This window comes from Lagenorhynchus albirostris, chromosome 8 (assembly GCF_949774975.1).
Source record: "Lagenorhynchus albirostris chromosome 8, mLagAlb1.1, whole genome shotgun sequence".
Taxonomy (NCBI): Eukaryota; Metazoa; Chordata; class Mammalia; order Artiodactyla; family Delphinidae; genus Lagenorhynchus; species Lagenorhynchus albirostris.
Window position 1 is genome coordinate 46511727 of NC_083102.1, and position 24139 is coordinate 46535865.

Here is a 24139-nt window from a genome sequence, read left to right on the forward strand (position 1 = left end):
CCTGGGCCTCCAACTGGTCAACCTCTAGAGGAAGAGAGGAGCGTCTAAACCAGGGGTCCTCAAACTTGGGCGTGCACCGGAGCCACCTGGAGGCTTGGTCATACAGCAGCTGGCAGGTGCTGCCCCAGAGGTCCTGACCCAGTAGTGCTGGGGTCGGGGCCGAGCAGGTGAATTTCTAATCAGTCTCTTGGGGAATGTGATGCTGCCAGTCACTGAGGGAGACACTGAGAACCATTGATTTCAATCATTACCTAAGACACAGCATGTTAAATTATCTTAAAGATTATGTGCAAAATATTAGGCTAAAAAAACGATACAAATGAACTTACTTACAAAACAGAAACAGATTCACAAACATAGAAAACAAACTTATGGTTACAAAAGGGGAAGGGGAGAGGGGTAAATTAGGAGTTTGGGATTAACAGACACACACTGTTATATATAAAATGGAAAAACAAGGAACTACTATATGGCACAGGCAACTACAGTCAGTATCTTGTAAAAACCTATAACGGAAAAGAATCTGAAAAAGAATATATATATTTGAATCACTTTGCAGTACACCTGAAGCTAACACAACACTGTAAATCAACTATACTTCAATAAAAAGTTTTTTGTTGTGGAAGTGGTGAGATAGTGGTGAGATGAGATCAATCCTTTAGAGTCAGCGAGGGAGGGTGGGTCCCAGCAGGTTTTATTAGGGAGGCTGTGCTTGTCTCTAAAGGGTGAACAGAAAGCTGAAGATAACAGGAGAGGGAAGGCATGTCAGACGGGGCACAGAGGGAGGGGAGGCGAGGGGCACAGGAACATCTGTAGACCACAGGCCGGCGAGGGAGGCCAGCCTCTGGAGACAGGCTGGGAAAGGCGGGGCCGGACTGCAGTGGGCATCGTCTGGCCCACCATCGACCCCGGGCATCGCTGTGGCTCTCACCTTCCGGCAGTCCGACAGCATCTGTCCTCACCATGATCTCCCACTCCCTGCCCTTGGGCACCCACCTGGTTCTCTGCAGGCACAGCCTGGTGTTTAAGGGACTTAACAGCTCACAAGCACCCCTCAGCCAACAGAGGTCAGGGGGTGGTGGGCAAATACCACCCCCCTTTCAGTTCCTCCCAGGAGCAGTTCTACATGGCTCCTTGGAAGGTGCCCGACTCAATAATCTGCATTTCTACTGGCTTCTCTCCTTGTCTGTTTCGCTCTCCCTCCTGCTCCCTGGCTGCCATCCCAAATTACCAACGCACCAAGCCCTTGCCTCAGGCTCTGCATCCAGGGGAGCCTGGGCTTAGATGGGCTGCAAATGTCCTGCTGAGGAATCTGAACTCTGTCCTGTAGACAAAGCCAATCAGATGGTTTCCAGGATGAAAACAACAGCAAGAGCAACACTCTGATGAGTGAAAAGTCACCAAGGGGCACCAGCCATTGGGGGCCATCATGGGACTGGTAGGGAGAACTCAGGATGAGCTGAATCCACTGTTGAGACTTCTCAGTAAGTGAGGCCTGGAGATTTGTGCCCTGGGGCGGTGCGGGGTGGGGGGGGCACTTCCTGTTGCTCCAGGAGTATGGAGAAAAATGTAACATGGTATTAGGCAAAGATATCTTGCAGGCCAGCTGATCCCTATGGTGGAAACAGTGAAATAAAAGACGAAAGATTCACCCTGGACGTAAAGAAAATAATTCTTTCTAAAAGAAAATAAATGGTGGGGTGGAGGTTGGAGATCATTCCTCTCTGAAACACTCATCTATATAGGAGGACAGAGCCCTTCACTCCAGAAAAGGTCTCTCTCTTGGTTTCACAGCAAGACGAGCAAAAACAAAAAAGGTTTCCTCGCTGCTGTAGGAAAGCAAGAGGAATCTGGGAGCTGGCCTGGGGCAGCTTGAGAAAGGAGAGTGGGGTGGGGTGGAAGGGCATGAAAAATGGGGGGAGGGCTGGACAAAACCCTAGGGGAGCGCTGCTGAGGGGTCTATAGGTGGTCAGGGGCCAAGATCAGGGAGGGAGCAACAGTCACCCCATTTCCAGGGACAGTCATGCCGTAGGCTTTATTTGCTGATTTAGTTCTGTGCTATAATTACTATCTTCTAGCCCCAACCTTCAGCAAAAGGCTTCTAAATACAGACTCTTTGCTAACAATCCAAAGGAGAAATGAAAGAATAAAAAGAGCTATCAGGATGGGGAAGGGGGCCAGTGAGAAGGGATGGGAAAACAGTGTGAGTCCAGAGGGCTGGAACTGTATATGTGTGTGTGTGAGAAGAGGTTTTACGGAGGGTTTGCTTTAACGTATGTGAATTTAGGACATGATGAATTTTGCTTTCTTATTTAATTTTCTGAATGGGATCCTGCATTTATCATGATTCAAAATTCAAAGAGTATGAAATAGCAGCAGGAGTCTCCTTCCCTCCCTTACATCTTAGACACCCCCGTCCCCTCCACACTGGCAACCCTGATACTAGCTCTTGCATCCTTCAAGGGATGTTCTATGATTTTGCAAGAAAAAAATGTGTAAAATCTTTTTTTCTGGTTTACACAAATGAAACCATACTGCCCATACTATAGTATATTTGGTTTTGCATCTGATAACTCTGGGTAATCTTTTCAAACTGGTCCATATGAGAGCATCCTCATTCTTTTCTGTGGTTGCATAATATTCCTGTACATCGGTGTACCATAATTCATATAAGCAATTCCCAACTGATGGGCATTTAGGTTGTTTTCTGATGTTTGCTATTATAAAAAATAGTGAAATGAATAATGGTAAACTATAATATGTTCTTAAATGTGCTTGTATTGTATCAAGAGTACAGATGATTTTTCTCCAGTAAAGCATAAATACAATTTAATCCAGCAAGCCAAATTTACTTAATAAATGTGCTATTGAAAATATTGTTGTCACATATATTTGATTCAGTTGGGTATCGTTTACAAGGCAGTTTAGTTATTAGAGCTATTGATAGCAGTGTATTTTCAAAAGCACATCACGTAAATATTAAGGGATTCTTACTATCAATTGACTTAGGATGGTCAAAAGCAAGGGTGTTTGCTTAAGGCAATAAGGGCAATAAGAATAGAATGAGGTCCAGCTGCTCCATAGATTTAAGAAGCTTTGAACTTGAAGTTAGGAAGTGTGGGTCTGATTCCTCATTCTGCTATTGTGACTTTTTCAATAAAGTGGGGATAATGATTCCTGCCCTATGTACCTGGCAAAGTTGTTCTGAGGATAAAATGGGAAACTATTTCATATGCGTGAAATCTGTTTACGAACTGCAAATGTCTGAACCAATGTTAAATCCTGTTATTCTTACATTGCTTACAGCACCAGTTTTGGAGGTCAGTAGACAATCCATCTATGGAATAAATTCTGAAATAAGTTTCATAAAAGAAATGACACTGGGGGCTTCCCTGGTGGCGCAGTGTTTGAGAATCTGCCTGTCAGTGCAGGGGATATGGGTTCGAGCCCTGGTCTGGGAAGATCCCACATGCCACGGAGCAACTGGGCCCGTGAGCCACAACTACTGAGCCTGCGCGTCTGGAGCTTGTGTTCCGCAACAAGAGAGGCCGCGACAGTGAGAGGCCCGCGCACCGTGATGAGGAGTGGCCCCCGCTTACCACAACTAGAGAAAGCCCTCGCACAGAAATGAAGACCCAACACAGCCAAAAATAAATAAATTAAAAAAAAAAAAAGAAAGAAATGACACTGGGCATGACCATTTTAATTAAATACATGAAACGGTGGCCCTTACAGATCATAATGTTTTAAAAATCAATTAAAGAATCAGAAAGAAATCAGATCCCTATTGGCTAACAACCACAACATTTTTTTTTTGCACCCTCCCCTCTCCCTACCTCATCTGCAGTTATTAAAATCAAGTTCACTGCTAACCATCTTGACAGGAGGTAAATCTGGAAACAGCTCAAATCTGATGGGGTAGGTAATATCTTTTTGCCAATTTACACTGTTAATATTCTCGGATTTACAGGTAACATAGTCTCTCTGGATTCATTAGGAAATGAGCAATAAAATAAACGGGCGGATGGAGTTTTAAGTACTCTGGAAAATGAAATGCTGGGCTGTCTGGATTTGAGAAGTATTAGGAAACCTACCCATTTCACTCATTAAAACCTTCAAGACGTGCCACTACCGAAGCAGACAGGTGCCGCGGACATTCTCAGTCAATGCACTCAAGCTTCTGCCACCTCTTTTCTAGTTACTGTCTCCATGGCAGCAGTCCACTGACCTGCCCTTAAGGGAAATGGAATTTCTGGCAAGACTGAGACTTGGTAATTCCACTTGTCAATACAGGTCAGAGAGAAACAGATGGAGGCGTACCAAGTTACTTCACAAATCCAGTAACAAAATGAGCGACCCCTGGCAAATGACCAGACCCCGTATTCGGAGTGTCCTCCAGGAAAGCCAAACGCGGCATCAGCAGCATCTAAGAAACCCACACCACCAACACCTGTCCATCAAACCTTTCACTGAGTTTGGACTTTCTCTTTCAACATTTTCTTTATTTACCTTTTCCTAAAAAGGTAAAAGTATACTGGGTGCCTCACTCAAAGTGATTATTAATCTGATTATTAATTCCCTCCAAAATTTAATCTTAATAAATAAATACAAAATGATCTACAAGAAAGGACATATTTTGTCGTGTAAATTTCCTTATGGGACTATCATCTAGAAATATCAGTTTCCAGTGACCCAACTTCCCTCGTGGCGGAGGGCAGAAATCGGTGAATGTCAATTCCAACACTCAGGATCTAAACTCTCATCCCAACTACACAAGAGTCACTTCCTACTCACCTCTTTTCCTGGAAATGTTCTAGTGTGTTGCCTGCAGTTGTAACAGATTGCCTTTATGGTGGCATCACTCTCCAATTCAGAAATATAAACACCACTTCAGAGATTTATTTTACAATTCATCCTCTGATTCGTCATGGCTAGGAAGGTCAGCTTCCAGATTTTCTATTCTAAATTACTTTTCAACAGATTTGGCAAACAGAGTAAGGAACGGCTTTTGCCTAGACGGGAACAAACTCTGAAAGTTGGGACCCAAGTTCTCTCTCTCTCTTTTGTTGAAATGTAAACAACCAGAACCCCCACCATTTCCCAAATCAATTATTTGCAAAAGAATAAACAGGTGCTTTGGAGACTCTGGAGTTATAAAAAGAAATGGCAAATGATTTTTTTCATGAGCCAGCTGCTCATCTGACATGATTCTGAGGAAGGTTCTCCTAGGCTCTAAAGCTTAATTAGCAAATCAATTAAGATCCTCCCCTGTCTGCCAACAGAACCGCCTGCCATCCTCTGCTCTCCTCATTTCAGTGCTTTCTGGTGCATCCCCGTCGCCAAAGCCGAAGCCCAATCAGTCAACCTGAGGTTCCTTTGCTTTCTGCTAACACTGGACAACAGGGGGACGAAGGGGGCCATGCCCGTTTAATTAAGGATTAGTAACCACCAGAAGTAGCAGTGCTCGCCCTGCTTATTTACATCTGCCCCGGTCCAAGCTCGCCTTAGAAGCTGGGCTCAGCACAGACTCAGTGGGGGCTGACTGGCGTGGCTGGCTGTCACTTTCTTTCAGTGGAAAACAGACAGGACCAGGCAAAGCAGATGGTTCCCAAAGAGGCACATCCAAAAAATCTGCTAGCAAACTGCGGTGGTGTCTTTCAAATAAACAGCAGCTTACTGGAGAGGAAAATCAGATCTTCCTCGCCACATCCTGCCGTGATGCAACCACCTTGAACATCACCCACTTAGGAGCTTCTAATCCTCGGTGAGGCATAATAACTCCTCCTTTGGGACAGAGGATAGCCTGTCTTTCCAAGCCTCCCAGAGAGAGCCATCATCACCGCTAATGCTCCCATCTCTGTCGGTAAAATCTGTTATCTAGGTAAAACCACCTTCAAGAGACGGCGGACCTGTGGGTCACGCAGGGTCACCCAGTCCTGAGAGAAGGAAATGCAAATACCATGTATCTGGCCAGCTGGGTGGACTAGAGATGGAGCCAGTAACACCTCAAATGGCAATTAAAAAGCAAGTGACTAGTTTCATCGTAAAACATTAAGGGGATTTTCTCTTCCTTTCAAACTCCAAATAAACGCACAGATAATTATCTGTGGAAGTCTCGGCTCTGACCGCATGAGTTGGGGCAAATCATCAAACATTTCTGGACGTCACTGTCCTCATCTGTAAAATGAGGGGGTTGAACTGAAAGATGTCTAAGGTCCCTTTTAGCATGAAAATTCTAAAGTTCTTTCGGTGGAGGTGGGGTGGTCTCCTACAACATACTGGCAAATCACATATAGAATTAATCGTCCGGTTTTTGAGCATAGATTAAAAAAAGAGAGACTGTTTTCGTCCCTCGCGTCGCTTACCTTTTCAACCGCTGTGTGTTCTTCATTTGTGACGCTGGCTTTTCTTGATTCGTTTTTAGACCTGCTTAGCCTCCTGGATACTTTTTCTCTGAGTAAAGTGGCATATCCAATGTGTTCATAGATGGGATTTGTTGTCATTTTGGAAATGTATTCAGACGCTTTTGTTTCTATGTACAGCGTTATCAAGCCATCTGTGACCAGATCGTGAATCGATTCAAACCTCTTCTCACCCACAAAGTGTTTTCCATCATAGAAGAGCCTGTAGTTTAAGGTCTGGTTTCCAAACCTGCCCATGAGGAAGGAGAAATCACAGCAGTGTTAGAAATCACAGTAGTGTTAGAGTGGCAATGGCAGCTAAAACTTCCCGAGAGTGTACTGAATGCCAGGCACTGGGCTAAGCCCTTGGACATGATTTTCCCCATTAAGTTATCATGGAGACCCGTTGAGACAGGTGCAATTATTATCCCTGTTTGACTGCTGAGGAAACTGAGCCTTGAAAAGATGGGGTACCTGATTGAGGCTACATCCCTGGAAAGAGGCAAAGGTGGGTTTAACCCTAGCCAGTCATATGGCATCATTTGGTCCTAGAAATCACTAAGGCCATTGGGTCATAATCATTCTCATTTGTAAAAGTCAGGGAGTACTGCCTGATTTACAGATATCTTACATAAATTTCTTAATGGGAACTAGTCATGCCCCTCCACCCCCTCCCCTGTACCAGGCAATTACCTCTGCAAGGGAAGCTATCACCACTGGCCTGATGTCCTTTTATTATTACATCTTTAACCACTATCAGTAAAGCACCCCATGCCTCCCACCCCAGTTGGTCCAACAGAAGGGAAACAGGGGAGCTGTGCGGAGCTCCCTGCTTGAACGCCAGAGCCAGCATTCCAGTGACCTAATCATTAGGGTGCTCTCCCTTTAGTTCTGATTGTTCCCTCTTGGCCTTGGTCCTATATCTCACAGCCCCTGCTTGGCTCCCCACTGGGACTGTCAACTCCTGCTGCTGGGATGCTGGGAAGCTGGGAAAATACTTTGCATCTCTAGGGCACTTGCTACTCTTGAAGTGCTTCCCCATAATGACATCACTGAAGATATGCCATCCCCAGTCGCAACCTGGAAAGCATTGACCGTTCCACAATCACAGCATCGAGATGGTGGGTTGAACACACCTTTGTGGGCTGACCTGGGAAGTGTTTCTTTCTTTCTTTTTTTTTTAATACATTTATTTATTTATTTTCTTATGGCTGCGTCGGGTCTTCGTTGCTGCGCACGGGCTTTCTCTAGTTGAGGTGAGAGGGGGCTACTCTTCGTTGCGTGCGCGGGCTTCTCGTTGCAGAGCACGGGCTCTAGGCGCGTGGGCTTCAGTAGTTGTGGCACGTGGGTTCAGCAGTTGTGGCTTGCGGGCTCTAGAGCATGGTGTCCCCTGCACTGGCAGGCGGACTCCCAACCACTCTGCCACCAGGGAAGGCCCTGGGAAGTGTTTCATTGATACCATTTCTTCCATGGAGAAAGAGCTTCCCAATTCCAAAGAGTTCACGAATGAACTTTTGGAAGACAATCCAATTCTGAAATTGAAAACCTTCACCAAACCTTATAGGACTGCCATGAGGATCAAAGGACATAAAACATTTGATCCAGGTTAGGAAGGTGCAGTAAATGCAATGCCTTTTGGGTGCTGTGATTTTTATTTTCTTTTATTTTTTGTTTAACATCTTTATTGGAGTATAATTGCTTTACAATGGTGTGTGAGTTTCTGCTTTATAACAAAGTGAATCAGCTATACATATACATATATGCCCATATCTCCTCCCTCTTGCATCTCCCTCCCACCCTCCCTATCCCACCCCCTAGGTGGTCACAGAGCACCGAGCTGATCTCCCTGTGCTATGTGGTTGCTTCCCACTAGCTATTTTACATTTGATGGTGTATATATGTCCATGCCACTCTCTCACTTCGTCCCAGCTTACCCTTCCCCCTCCCTGTGTCCTCAAGTCCATTCTCTACGTCGGCATCTTTATTCCTGTCCTGCCCCTAGGTTTTTCAGAACCATATATATATATATATATATATATATATATATTAGATTCCATATATGTGCGTTAGCATACGGTATTTGTTTTTCTCTTTCTGACTTAATTCACTCTGTATGACAGACTCTAGGTCCATCCATCTCACTACAAATAACTCAATTTCGTTTCTTTATATGGCTGAATAATATTCCATTGTATATATGTGCCACATCTTCTTTACCCACTCATCTGTCAGTGGACACTTAGGTTGATTCCATATCCTGGCTACTGTAAATAGTGTTGCAATGAACATTGCGGTACATGACTCTTTTTGAATTATGGTTTTCTCAGGGTATATGCCCAGTAGTGGGATTGCTGGGTCGTATGGTAGTTCTAGCTTTAGGTTTTTAAGGAAGCTTCATACTGTTCTCCACAGTGGCTGTATCAATTTACATTCCCACCAACAGTGCAAGAGGGTTCCCTTTTCTCCACACCCTCTCCAGCATTTATTGTTTGTAGATTTTTTGATGATGGCCATTCTGACTGCTGTGAGGTGATACCTCATTGTAGTTTTGATTTACATTTCTCTAATGATAAGTGACGTTGAACATCCTTTCATGTGTTTGTTGGCAATCTGTATATCTTCTTTGGAGAAATGTCTATTTTGGTCTTCTGTCATTTTTGGATTGGGTTGTTTTGTTTTTTTGATACTGAGCTTCAGGAGCCGCTTGTATATTTTGGAGATTAATCCTTTGTCAGTTGCTTCATTTGCAAATATTTTCTCCCATTCTGAGGGTTGTCTTTTCGTCTTGTTCATGGTTTTCTTTGTGGTGCAAAAGCTTTTAAGTTTCATTAGGTCCCATTTGTTTATTTTTGGTTTTATTTCCATTTCTCTAGGAGGTGGGTCAAGAAGGATCTTGCTGTGATTTATGTCATAGACTGTTCTGCCTATGATTTCTTCTCACAGTTTTAAAGTGTCTGGCCTTATGTTTAGGTCTTTAATCCATCTTGAGCTTATTTTTGTGTATGGTGTTAGGAAGTTTTCTAATTTACAAATGCTAAAGGAACTTCTCTAGGCAGGAAACACAAGAGAAGGAAAAGACCTACAATAACAAACCCAAAACAATTAAGAAAATGGGAACATACATATTGATAACTACCTTAAATGTAAATGGGAACATACATATTGATATGGGAAAATGGGAACATAAATGTAAATGGGAACCTTAAATGTAAATGGGAACATACATATTGATAACTACCTTAAATGTAAATGGATTAAATGCTCCAACCAAAAGACACAGACTGGCTGAATGGATACAAAAACAAGACCCGTATATATGCTGTCTCCAAGAGACCCACTTCAGACCTAGGGACACATACAGACTGAAAGTGAGGGGATGGAAAAAGATATTCCATGCAAATGGAAATCAAAAGAAAGCTGGAGTAGCAATTCTCATATCAGACAAAATAGACTTTAAAATAAAGACTAGGGTTTCCTTGGTGGCGCGGTGGTTAAGAATCCGCTTGCCAATGCAGGGGACACGGGTTCGAGCCCTGGTCCAGGAAGACCCCACATGCCTTGGAGCAACTAAGCCCATGTGCCACAACTACTAAGTCTGTGCTGTAGAGCCCACGAGCCACAAGTAGTGAGCCCGCGTGCCACAACTACTGAAGCCTGTGGGCCTAGAGCCCGTGCTCTGCAACAAGAGAAGCCACCGCAATGAGAAGCCCGTGCACCAAAACGAAGAGTAGCCCCCACTTGCCACAACTAGAGAAAGCCTGCACACAACGAAGACCCAACACAGCCAAAAATAAATAAAATAAATTAAAAAATAATAATAATAATAAAATAAAATAAAGACTATTACAAGAGACAAAGAGGGACACTACATAATGATCAAGGGATCAATCCAAGAAGAAGATATAACAATTGTAAATATTTATGCACCCAACGTAGGAGCACCTCAATACATAAGCCAAATGCTATTAGCCATAAAAGGGGAAATCGACAGTAACACAATCACAGGAGGGGACTTTAACACCCCACTTTCACCAATGGACAAATCATCCAAAATGAAAATAAATAAGGAAACACAAGCTTTAAATGATACATTAAACAAGATGGACTTAATTGATATTTATAGGACATTCCATCCGAAAACAACAGAATACACTTTCTTCTCAAGTGCTCATGGAACATTCTCCAGGATAGATCATATCTTGGGTCACAAATCAAGCCTTAGTAAATTTAAGAAAATTGAAATCGTATCAAGTATCTTTTCTGACCACAATACTATGAGACTAGATATCAATTACAGGAAAAAATCTGTAAAAAATACAAACACATGGAGACTAAACAATACACTACTAAATAACCAAGAGATCACTGAAGAAATCAAAGAGGAAATCAAAAAATGCCTAGAAACAAATGACAATGAAAACACGATGATCCAAAACCTATGGGATGCAGCAAAAGCAGTTCTAAGAGGGATACAATCCTACCTCAAGAAACAAGAAACATCTCAAATAAACAATGTAACCTTACACCTAAAGCAATTAGAGAAAGAACATAAAAACCCCAAAGTTAGCAGAAGGAAAGAAATCATAAAGATCAGATCAGAAATAAATGAAAAAGAAATGAAGGAAACAATAGCAAAGATCAATAAAACTAAAAGCTGGTTCTTTGAGAAGATAAACAAAATTGATAAACCATTATTAGCCAGGCTCATCAAGAAAAACAGGGAGAAGACTCAAATCAATAGAATTAGAAATGAAAAAGAAGTAACAACTGACACCGCAGAAACACGAAGGATCATGAGAGATTACTACAAGCAACTATATGCCAATAAAATGGACAACCTGGAAGAAATGGACAAATTCTCAGAAAAGCACAACCTTCTGAGACTGAACCAGGAAAAAACAGCAAATGTAAACAGACCAATCACAAGCACTGAAATTGTGATTTTTTAATACTGTGATTCTGTGGTAAAGTGCTGCGATGGCTCGCTGGCGTGGAGCGTCATGACTACCCCTGGGAGCTCAGTGTGAGGTCAGTGTGATCTCTGAGAGAATCCTCTGGTTAAAGCGCACGGCCGTGCAGGCGCACACGCACAACGTGAGGTGAAGGCTTTTGCCGAGGGCGAAGGGAGGCAGAGGTGTGTCTCAATCAGCAGGCTTGATGTTTCAGAAGGAAGCAGCCCTAGAGCACCAGCTTTGCAGATGATTCTCCAAAGAATGCTGTGTATGCATAAACAGAGCCTCAGAGCCCATCAACTGATAACAGGAAATGTATAAGCCTCTGACATGCTGCTGGCTGCTTTGTAAATGAAGTGAAAATAAAAAATAATTAGGGGGGGATGGGGAGCAATTGACTTAATGGGTACCGAACGTTTGGGATGATGAAAAAGTTCTGGAAATGGATAGTGGAGATAGTTGCAGGACACAGAATATATTTAATGGCGCTGAATTGTACACTAAAAAATGGCTAAAGTGGTACATTTACATTGTATGTTATGTATATTTTACCGCAAAAAAAAAAAAGGGAAAAAAATAAGTCAAGCCTCCTGTAAAGCAGCTGCAACAGTGGATGAAATCAGGCTCACCTTAGTGCTAACGTGTAGCACCCTGGCTGGCGCTGGCTTTCTCTAAGAATGTAGGCGCCCTCCACGCCTCCAAGAAGCTCATCTGCCTGCTCTCGGGAGATGATCCCATGAAACCTGAGGAGAGACAAGACCATCTTTGTTCTGAACAGATCACACACCAACATGGACCACAAAGAGCTGCCTGAAAAAGATGGTGGGTCCATCTGGAACCTACAGCTCCCCATTTAAATGAAGAGGGGTGTGACTACTGTATACTTCCAGATGGGCTTGGACCTGGCTCTCAGCATGCACCCAAACACATAATAAGCATGCAAGTAGGCAAGGCAAAAGGAAGAACGCCCAGTCCACCTGGATTTCTGCTATTGTCTTTGATCACAAGCTGAAAATTAAAGTCGCAACCAAAAGCCAGGTTATGGCTCCTCTTTTATCCATGAAGGAGAGCAAAAGAGCATTTACCAATGCAGCACTCTGCTCATCACTAGGTATTATCTGATTGCAAATGAGCACGTACTGATTATCACCCGGCTTACGTCAGTGTGGGGTGCTGTTCATTTTAGAAGCTCATTCTCTGGAAAGAAGAGCCAGAAGTAATGAACAGCCTTCCATTCCTCTAAAGTTTGAGAGCAATCGCTTAGGGATGTGTTTGGAAAATGTACCTATTTTTCTTTTTTAAAGATAATGTTTATTTTTTCCCCCGCAATTTAAAAAGTAATACACATGCATGTAGAAAATTCGGTAGGATTGCAAGCTTGGCCAGTAACTGCTTTGCTCTGGAGGGGATGTCTGGGACCTAGAGAGCGGACAGCGATGCCAGGGGAGAGGAGAACAGGACAGGAGTTAGGGACACACAACCAGCCAGCTCTCTCTGCTGCCCTAAAGCAAAGACAACGGCTCACCCCTGTTATCAGAGATTTGATCAATCTGTGTTTCAGAGGAAGGTGGGAGCTGGGTTGTGGCGGAGTGAGGCCAGGGCCAAGGGGTCCTGGGCTCCTGGGAGAGAGAACACCACCCTCTTTCTGGGATTACCCAATCTTAGGAAATTGGGGGGAATAAATTAGAGAAGAAGTTTTCTGGACAGAGAATCCCCTTTTACCTTCCTGGAAGGGAGACGGGAGGGAGCGAAGCTGGCTACACAAGAAGTGCTGTTGTTTTTCTCCACAGGAATGCAAAGATTCTTAGAGGACACATGTACCAGGATAACATTTTGGAAAAAAATAAACCTATCACAATACTTATGTCCTAATTCCCTTCTATTCTTTACAACTAGACCTTACAAGCTGAAGCTTTAGTCCTAGGGGAGTGAGGTCAAACACTCTGGCCTTGAGTTCTCAGATCAACTCTCAAAAGCCTAGGGCAGTGATAGCCTGGGAAAAAGGGGTGTTCTGGCTTCTCAAATTTTGGTTTTAAATCTTGAGAGTCAATGTATGGAGGTCTTGCAGCATCGCTTTTCCGGGGGGAGGCTGAATGTGCTGTGTGACATAAGAGCAACCCTCCTTTCCAAAAGGAGACCAGTGTCCCCAGTTCTTTTGGGAGGGAGATTGGGAGAAATTTGGCTAGAACCCATGTTCAGTGGGTCTAAGCTGGGAGGTGGAGAAGCCTCCTTTGCAGCAAGAGCTGGGGCTGGAGAAGGCTGGAGAAAGAGAGAGAGAGAGAGAGAGAGAGAGAGAGAGAGAGAGAGAGAGGGAGGGAGGGAGGGAGGGAGGGAGAGGTGGGAGGGAGAGGTGGGAGGGAGAGGTGGGAGGGAGAGGTGGGAGGGACGTGGAGAGGATAGAAGGGCAGAGGGCATTGGAAAGTTTCCCACATCAGAAAGAACAAAAGCTGGTGCCACAAGAGGTTTGAGGCTGAGATGTCCAGGACACAACCTGACAGGGCAGGGCAGGGGGTGACCGCAGCAGGAAGAGGCACACGCAGCGAAGGGCACAGAAACCTGACACCCCTGACCCAGGTCACTCTCTGGGGGGAGAAGGGCAAAAAAAAAAAAAAAAAAAAAATGGGAAAAGGAATATCCCAAATAGGCAGTTAACCTGAAAGCAGCTTTGTTTGAACTCCCTTGAATGGACGTGTTTCAGGGATGGCCAGCAGCAGATGTCAGGTGTCAAGAACTAAGTTAAATTCAATTGTTCAAAAGAAGAAAATGACAGTCTTGTGCATCTGAAGACCCAGTGTGTGGCTCATCAGCCCCTTTAGGCATGGATTTAAAAGTACCCATCATGTATATATCTATGATCCCAACTTTTCAAAAACCAGAGCTTGCACAAAGACTGGGAAGAAAGAGATGAAGGGGAAAAAAGTTAACAATGCTTCTCTTTCACGGTGGGGCTATGGTGTTTTCCACCTTGTAGATTCCTATATGCTCTAATTTTCCCAAATTAATTGGGTATTAATTGATTAACTTTTTAAGAACAAAAGTAATACCTACCCACAGTGGGAAAATTCAAAATTTGAAAGTTAAAAGGCACGAAAGAAATAAAAATATAAACAGTAGAGAAATAAAAATTCCCTTTCCCTAATGGTATCTACTGAACACACTTTCTTGTGATTCTTTCTAGGAAAAAAATGTGCATATATGTTTCCTGAATAGAGCATGTCTTACTTTGTGAATGGAACAACAAAAACTTTCATTTTTAAAAAAGAAAGGGAAACACAGAATATGAGGTTTTTAAGCTAACTTCCCTCTAATACGATATGTTCCTTTTTTATGGTTAAGAAAATGTTTCTTTGGTCTCGTTTCACTCTACAGTTTATGTGGATGGCGGGGGGGGGGAGGTTGGACTATGAAAACTAGAAGGTTATTCAACAAAACTTTTATGCAAAAAAGGGAAAGAAACAATAAATAGAGTTTCTTTTGGAATTCATGTACAAAAATGTTCTATTTGAGAAGTATATAATAGGTTTTCATTTTCTCTTTTTTAAATTAATTCTCTTTCTTTTGCTCTATGAGCAAAATCCAAATCAGTATACTGAAGAAAAAAAAAGTCCTATTACAACCAGGTTAGATATTAGGGACATGGGGGTGGAAGAGAGAGGAGGCCAGTGATGCAGGCAGGTATTCCAGAGCCCCCAGCTGAATTCCCAAGGCCCAGTAGGAAGGTTCAGAAACGCAGCCGTGGCAGTTAGGAAGTGGCTGCTGAACTGGGACAAATAAGAGGGTCATTCATCACGGAAGTGAGGCTCTGATGGGTAAGGGAATAGAGGAAGAGGGTTTTGGATTGGCTGGGAGAGCTCTGGGAGCTGAAAGAGACTTTAACCTTATAATGCCTCCAGGTGGGACATGGGAAGAAAATCGAATTGTGCATCTGACTGACATCCTCCCCCCCTCCGCCTCCGCCCTTTGCTCTGTCTGGGTGGTTCTGCCTGCTGTGAGCTGTGCACCATGCCACAGCCCGAGACTGCCAGCTATTTTTATGGTAATGCATATTTGCTTTGCAGTAGGTTTCTGAGAAAGTAAAACAAGAGATGAAATTAAGAGGAAAATAGGGGGGACTTCCCTGGCGGTCCAGTGGTTAAGACTTCGCCTTCCAATGCAGGGGGTGCGGGTTTGATCCCTGGTCGGGGAGCTAAGATCCCACATGCCTTGTGGCCAAAAAACCAAAACATAACACAGAAGCCATATTGTAACAAATTCAATAAAGACTAAAAATGGTCCACATTAAAAAAAAATCTTAAAAAAAATAGAGGAAAATGGGGGAAATCATAATTATGGTATTAAGGCAATTTGGCTAATAGATCCATGTCAAGAGAAATCATCATTTTGGTTTTAGGAGACCAAGGAAATGGGGCGACTTTCCTGAGTGTTGTGTTTACTGAGGTAGATGAAAGTAAGGAATTCAGGCTCAGTTCACATTCTTCGACACCCTAGCTGTTTATATAGTATTGAAGTAAAAGTGAAATGAAATGCTAAGAGAGCCACAGTTATGAAAAAATGCCGCCTTACGCCTTATGTTTCAAATACTTGCCGGGCACTCAGTGGCTGCTTTTGTGAAGAGAACTGAATGTAGCAGGAGATAGTCTCCCTCCCACATTCATGAAGCCAAGCACCTGAATATTATAAGAAAATTCAGTACAAAGGGATTTGATTGCATTTATCCTTATTATTAAACTCTTGCACAATGGACATTTGATGAAGACTACATATTGGAAAAATTTTAATATTTAAATGACATAGGAAGTGACTACTTATTACATTATTAAAACAACGAATAGCATAATACATACTCTCTTCCATAATATTTTGGTCTGTTTCCCACCTATATGGAAAAGAAGAAAAGTGTTAGTAATACATTTGAATTCAAACCAGATAGATAAAAATACTATTCAAATAAACAGAGCTAGAGTCCTGGGAATAATTTTATTCCAGTTTTTATTCCCCAAATCAGAGCTCTAAGACACTCTGGAGTTAAGCAACACATTCCACTCTCTTGAGTGAAAATGACCTAGAATTGCCATATTTCTCTCATCATTAGGCTCACTCCTCACCCAATAAAAAAGTTTTTGAAGGAAACACAGTGAGGCTTATTTTAATATTAAGGAATTTATAAAAGTATTACAAGGCTTCATCCTGAAGGATAGAACAAATACTTTTAGCATGAATAAAACACAAACGTTTATTTCAATCTTCACCTAATTGTTTCATTATGTATTTATAATAAAAATGGGGAGTGCACCCGGATTAAAAAATAAGTTTAATCCGGTCTCTTTCCCAATAAAATCAATATCCTAACATTCTTATTTTTTTCATCAAATGGTGAATGGGCTAAAATTCACTTGACACCAGAGGTACAAGCTTTGGAGGATAAGATTTATGAGTTGACTGAAAAGCATAAACATTCCAGAAAAGATTTTTCAATCACATCTTGAGCCTTGGGGTTATCACACTGGATTTCTGCCACATATATGTGATAATCTACTTTCATATGAACTTTGTTTTCTTACATTCAAGGTGTTGGAGTTGGTAAGAAATTAACATGAATTCTCATGTTCAGCTTTTATTCTTCTAGTCTGATTCCAGGGACACTGAGAACATGTAGAGCTACATGAAGTTATGGATTTCACTGATGGTTATAACAGCAAGATCACGTTTGTTTACTAGGGTAGAATATGAGCTGGGCAGCTACTTCATTTACAGTCATTTCTGTCTACAGTCAAATGGGCAGTTTTCTCAGCAGGGCACCGTGGTGGGCTTTGAAGGCAGTTTCCCGGCCTATCTTTACTCTCCAAAGGATGTAGGGGACCTGAGTGGGCAGTAGGGAGGTATGGACCAGAGGAAAAGGTTCAAAAGGGGGAGCCGGGTCTCTGTGGACCATCTTGACAAGCCTGCCTTGGACAAGCCTAGTTGGCATAAAACTAATCCTCTAGATACTTCTAAATACGTGTTCACTCTTCTGTGCGTTTTACACCTGAAAAGCACTGAACCAAGAGAGGGCATTCATCACTCTTTAAGGTTTGCAGCCTGCTGTGTGTCATTTATGAAGGAAGATCTAAATGATATGATTAATCGAAGCACACAGTGTGTAAAAAGGCACCTTGTTATCTGATTACTCTACATGCTGGAAAGCTTTTGAATGGGAGTTGAACATTTTGTCATTTACACTGTTTGACTGGCTTTCACAGTTCTTTCTTCCTCTCAGGATACTGTAGGTAATCTGGCTGCCACACCAACATGCCGTAGAAGAAATTTAGAATTTTAGAAAAGCTGATGGAAGTAGGTAATATATAATACGCAAGATATCTGTCCTTTCTTTGAGAGTCAACGTTCCACATTTTGAAATGACTCCCCATTTATGAGGACAATTTTATTTCCATCTTTTTGGCTGAGCCATGACACAGATTTGCAAATTTAGGTGTCGCTACCAACCCCATTCCCTTTCCTCCATCCTCTTATCTTTCCAAAAGAGAAGGGTAATTTTTTTTTTTTTAGCATGTGAAAGACAAGTTTTATTTGCCTCCAAAGGACTCAGGTAATTTAGAGAAATTTAAAATACAGTTAGTCGGTAAGGGGGAATCATCCCTCCTCACCAGCTTCCGAATAATCAAGCCTAACGACCCAGCTGGGCCTCAGAACACTTAACCTGTCTTTGCGTAAAAAAGAAATGACTACAGTTTTAATTATAATTTGGGGTTATCCATGTAGTCTGACCCCTCTCCCTCACAACCCTTATTCCATTGAATATTGACTCTACCAGTTGAAAAGGAAAATATTTCCTTGAGATTAATAAAAAAACAAAAGGGTGGGAGACTATAATAAGAGAAGGGTAATTAATGTAATTTCCCAGATGGACAGCATGGTAGATGGAGCTTACTATGAACTCCTGGCATACAGGTAAGTAGTTAATTTAATTGACTCTTAAGAAGACAACAAGTTGCTTTCAGTTCATCCATCACTCATAAAAATATATGGTACACTTATGTTCGGAGCTCTGTGCTCAGCCCTGTCATTGTTCGTGAAGTGATGACCTCACAGGTGTGAGAGGAAAGCTATAAGGAGCTCAGGGGTGTTCTGTACTTGCAGTAAGAGGAAACACTTGAAAAATCAAACATAGGCCGCTAAATAGGGAAGTCAATATCTCGGGTGCCTTGAGGAATACCAAATAAGATCCCGCCTGCAGGACCCTTTGATCCAATTGAAGAACTAATCTGCATATGAAAACTGCAAGAAAATAAAACAAGAGCACTGAACTGTGTGGGAGAGACTACCCGTGGAATAGGGCCGTACAACAGGTCCCCAATATTGCGCAAAACGTATACTAGAATATTATTCTTTATTTAGCTGAAATTCAAATTTAACTAGGCATCCTGTTTTTATTTCATTTTTTCTAAATCTGGCAACCCTACACAGGGAGAGAGGAAACGTGGAAGTAAGAGAGAGCGAAGACAGAGGATGTGGGCAGTCATCTGATCACTGCTCCCACTGTCCAGGCTGTTTTGATAGTGATCTGATTCAACCTGTCATCCATCTGTTGTCTCTGTTGCTCTTAAAGAAAACATAGCTCCCTCGTTAATGTTAAAGAGAGAGAGAATGGCTGGGATAAAAAAAAAATACAACTATCACCTCTTCCTCTCCTAAACTTTTGCTCACAGGAATCTAAACGTAGTCTTTCTCTCCACCGTTCACTAAGCTTTTAACCAGTCAAGAGCTTAATATAAGTTAAATGACCCCAGAATAATCATAGAATGTGCACATTTTTTTAAGGCAGATAATTCTGGATCCTAGGATCCAGACAAAATACAGTCGGCTGATGTCAGGGCTCCAAGGGACAAGGAACCTGACTAGAGAAACTAGAACCTCTACCCTGTGATGCAGTAATGCCTTAAAGGAGCCTGACTCTCTCCAGGTGCTGCCCCACATCAGACACTGATGGAGTCAGGACCCACCTGTGAAATGCAGATTTGTTTTATTAAAGAAGCCGTAGCATTGCATTTCAATTTCCAGGTGTATGAGATTCTCTTCAGTGAATGAGACAGAGGACAACTGATAAATAAAAAGTAAGGCAGCTCAGAAGTTCTTGCATTTTCATTGAGAATTATGCTTGTTAAAATCAGGCAACTTGACAAAAAATGGAGGGCTAATTTAGGTATGCACGTGGATTCAGGAAGCGACAAAGATGTAACATATCCCAACATGAAGGAAAGTTGGTTCTGGAACTTCCCTGCCACTGTGATTATCCTAGGATAACCCATCACCTTGGTGGAACTGGTCTTTGAGGATATGACTAACAGAAATCGGATCTGCAATGCCTGCTCTCGGGGTTTAGTGATCCAGCTCCAAGAAGTGAAAGAAGCCCACCCTTTTCAGGACAAAAAAGTAATAATTCGTATACATATTGCTGGATCTTCCAATACTGGATCCTTTCATGATCTACCTGGTTCTGAAAGGAACACCTCTTTTTGAAAAAGGAGGATACCAAGTAGATCGGTGAGCAAACAAACACCTGAAATGCATCCTGCCCAAGACACAGGTGAATTTGGTGTGTGTGGTGTGACTGTGAAGAATGGTGGCTGATTCCTTTTATAAATATAACTGAACATCATATTCTAAGTAAGCATCATGTACAGGAGAATAGTCCCTCAAGGTAGGTGATACATGACACTGATGTCACTGTTGATGAGAACACTTTTGGAATTTCTCTTTTGGAACTGCCTTAAGAATCACTACCCTTTTTCTTGGATATACTCAGAGCTGCATTTCTCAAAGTGTGGTCTTCAGGATGCTCGTTAAAGACTGCAGGATCCTGATCCTTTCCTCAGACAAACTGAATCAGAATTACTTAGGGTGGGGCTTTAATGTGTTATTTAATCAAGTTCCCCTGGATGATATTTAAGCACACACTAAAGTTTCAGAATCATCTGGTAAGAAACATACATTTATTTTTTGAGAATGGATTTGAGAGTGGATGTTATTGTGGCAAACAGGTATAAGTTATTCACAGCCAAATTCAGTAAATAGGGTGAGTGATCCGACTTGGAAACACATCTGAGACAAAAATGAGGCATGATCCTAAGATACTAAGATTTGCACCGTGACTTATTCTGAAGGTTCTTTAGAAGAGCATTCCCAGCACACTCTAGGCAATGGGAAATTGGTGGAATAAAAGCACAGCTTCCCAAGATGACTGATTGGAAAGGGACCACTCTCATGTAATATATGTTAAACTATTTCATGACTTTATAGTCACACCTCATATATAATTATTGCCAGTACTGTGACTACTGAAGATGGTTCTAGTCCTGTCTAGCCCTGTCCATACAATGCACCCACCCCCCGCTCAACAGTCCATTGGTTTTTGTATGTTCTTATTTTAAGATCCTGAACTTTCTTTTAATAAAATAAAGGTGGATCACAAGATGGTTGAAAGGGTGGGCTCTACACTCAGACTGCCTGTCTTTGAGGCCAGATCAGTGTGTCCATAAGCAGGTTACTAATCTCTCTGTTACTCAGTTTCCTCATCTTTAAAATGGGGATGATAACAAAAATACCTGCTTCACTGAGTTGTAATAACTGAGTAAATACATGCAACATGGTTGCAACAGTTCCTGGAGTACAGAGATATTCAATGAATATTAGCTATTACTGGTGCCTAGAGAGACCCTCCTGTGTAGAGGAGGAGAAGGTAGGCCCATTATTTTCTGTGCTCTTAAAGCTCCTTTTACTGATCTCTGCTGAAAAACTTGACATCTCACCATATTTTAAATCTTTATTGGGCTGGCTCTTCTCTAACTATTCTGTGAGTGTTTTGAAGCAGCCATTTTTGTCTTCATTATCATTGTATTCCTAGGATTTCACCTGATGTCAGGCACAGGGTGAATGCAGGTACCTCTTGTTATCTGAATCAAATCCATTCCTAAAAATGTGTTGGGCAGCAGAGTTTCAAACAGCAAGAGCCTATATTCCATTATTTTAAATGGAAAAAAATAATAATTCATTCTTAGAGCATCCAAAAACATCAACGTCCCAGATATTATTCAAATTCTTTTAAATAATTATATAACAACCTGATAAGAATTTCTGCATAATATAAAATATTTAAATGCCAATTACATAATTGTTTAACACTTCATGATGTGATTAATAGGTATGTTTATGTACAGTCCGCAGCTGAACAGAATAGGAATTTCATTATCCTTCTACACTGAGAATGTTCTATAATAAAAAACACAATGAAATAATACTGCCAAAGATTTGAAAGATACTATCTAAATCAGGCCTGAATTGGTAGTGCCCCCAGGTACCTGGCCCAAACAAATACTGAGGAGCTAAACCCTCAGGGGAAAGTGGGGGGAGTTATGGGTATAATGTGCAATATGTTTAAACAGGAGGTAGAACAGGAGGACTCTGAGGTATGAGAGGAGCCCCTCTTGCATCACCTAGCTTTCCTGCTACTCAATGTGTGATCTGGGGACCGACAGCATTGGCATCACCTTGGAGCTTGTGAGAAATGCAGAATGTGCATTTCGAAGGGGAGTCACATACACATTAAAGTTTGAGAAGCCGTCACACATAGGAGAACTTGTGGCAGCAGGTTTTTAACTGGGAGAATGATATTGGCTAAAACCTTCCGTAAGTTGTTACAGCAAATATTCGGAGAGTGATTGTTCTGAGAGCAAAGGGTGCCTGTACTCATTAAATGTTTGCAGAATGAGACAAAGATCATGAACGAAGAGCCCCGCTGTCAATTCAATTGCTGTGTGACCCTGAATAGGTTATTAAACTTCTTTGCATCTCATTTCCCTCGACTTTCAATAAAACTGGAGTTATAAAGATGTACTATTTTAATAAGGCTCTTTCGAAGATTAGGTGAGATAATGCATGTAAAAACCGGTAGGGCTTGGAAAAAAAGTTGTGGTAATAGGCTAACATTTACTGAGTGGCTATTCTGTGCCAGGAACCGTCCTTAGGTTTTCACGTGTTGATCTCATTTAAGCCTCCCAACAAACCTATGAGGGAAGTGAGTGCGATTAGTTTACACAAAGCCCTCAAATAACTAGCTTGAGGTCATAGATCTAGTAAGTGCCTTTGGACTCAGCACACATACCTTTAACTACCATACTGTGCTTCCCAGCTTCTCCAGAGCAGATGCCAATCAATGCTGACGGCTTCATTGGCTAGCAAAATTCTACAGACTGGTTTCAGACTGAATTATCTGAATTGTCCTTGATTTTTCTTTGCCAGGACTGAACACCTTAAAATCTCCTTGGACTTCTGTCAATGAGTTAACAAATGAGAACTTGGAATAAATTTGCCTAGATGTTGTGATATTCTGGGTCTCTCAATGATTTCCCTGTGATTTAGAATTAAATGTGTTCCAAACTACCTGGTTTGTTTTTCAATTTATTCTTCTAATTTTAAGGAAAAATTCTCAGCATTTTGCAAAGCTTGAAAGAACAGTAGGGTGACAGCTGTATAGTGAGAGACAGGAAGCATAAGCCTTAAATGAGTTTGCTTTATAGTCAGATTATCATTGCCTAGATAAACACAAGTTCTTTTATATTCAACACAAAGGCATTTAAAGAATATTGTGTGTCCCCTGTAAACAAGGTTTCCAATTATTCAAAAAACTAAGCTTTTATAATCCCTCAGCAGCTGGTATGTGTTAAGTTTTTGCCTAATAGAAATAATTTAAAAACCCAATTTAGCAACCTCCTACACAGGGCAGCTAGACTGCTGGATTCTCTGAGATACAGATCAAGTGTAGGAGAAAAGGCTTTTGATGGGGGGATTTGTATTGGTGATACTGGGGCAATTTCATCCAGAAAAAAATAAATATGGATTATTCCCTTCTAATTAGAAATCAAAGATCTCTGTTGAAAGGGAGAGAAAGAAAATGCAAGTACTGAAATTTACATTCTTGTGGTCAGATTGCATAGTATAGAATGAAAATTGAGCAAACGTGAAATCTCCGGTTTCTTTTCTTTAGTTTTCCTCATGGCATTACTTTAACCTTTCCAGGATTCTGAGGACGTGCTGATGAGGTGCATTCCTTCCTGTCTTGATTAGAGTGTATTATAAAAAATCTACTGACCAGTCTTTCTGTAATAAACCTCCTTAAAAGATTACCAATGGTTTTCCTAAGTTATGTAAGTACCCACAAGTCGGGTCCTTAGTAACCTACTATAAACATTCTGCTAACATGTAGATGCGCACAATATCAGGTTGCGTGCTCAGGACCAAAGCAGTTTCCATTCATTTGGGTTGTTTTCTGCCTTCTTCTCCTTTTTTTCTCATATTTTTTCAGGAATTATGATTTAAAAATCAGTAACAATATTAGAACAATTAAAAAGACTTTTCATAGACCAGTGGTTTTCAACTGGGAGGGGAGGTGTTTTTCATTCCCCAGGAGATATTTGGCCATGTCTGGAGACAGTTTTGACTGTCATGACTAGGGGGAGGGTGCCACTGACATCCAGCGGGTAGGAGTCCAGGGATGGTGGTAAACATCCTACAATACACAGGTCAGAACACCCAAAATGTCTATGATGTTGAGGTTGAGAAACCCTACTTTAGACTAAAAGAACTTTGAACTCTTGAGTATTCCCAAGGAAGATCAGTAAAAAACATTCTTTTAACTAAAATGCAAGTAAGCAACAAATACTTTAAAAACATAAAATAAAATGGAGTAAAAGGAAGGTAAGAGGTAATACTTGTTTTTGATAATACTGATAA

General features: G+C 41.7%; 1 protein-coding gene across 2 annotated transcripts in view; it reads right to left on the bottom strand.

The window, feature by feature from the left end:
• Positions 1 to 24139, bottom strand: part of CHN2 (chimerin 2) — a 335759-nt gene that overhangs the window by 115805 nt on the left and 195815 nt on the right. For both annotated transcript variants that reach the window (XM_060156930.1, XM_060156929.1), the window contains exons 4-6: positions 16198 to 16229; positions 11983 to 12096; positions 6366 to 6651 (exon numbers count right to left, since the gene is read on the bottom strand). In XM_060156930.1, the coding sequence (XP_060012913.1) occupies positions 6366 to 6651; positions 11983 to 12096; positions 16198 to 16229 (432 nt within the window). The remainder of the gene's footprint in view (positions 1 to 6365; positions 6652 to 11982; positions 12097 to 16197; positions 16230 to 24139) is intronic.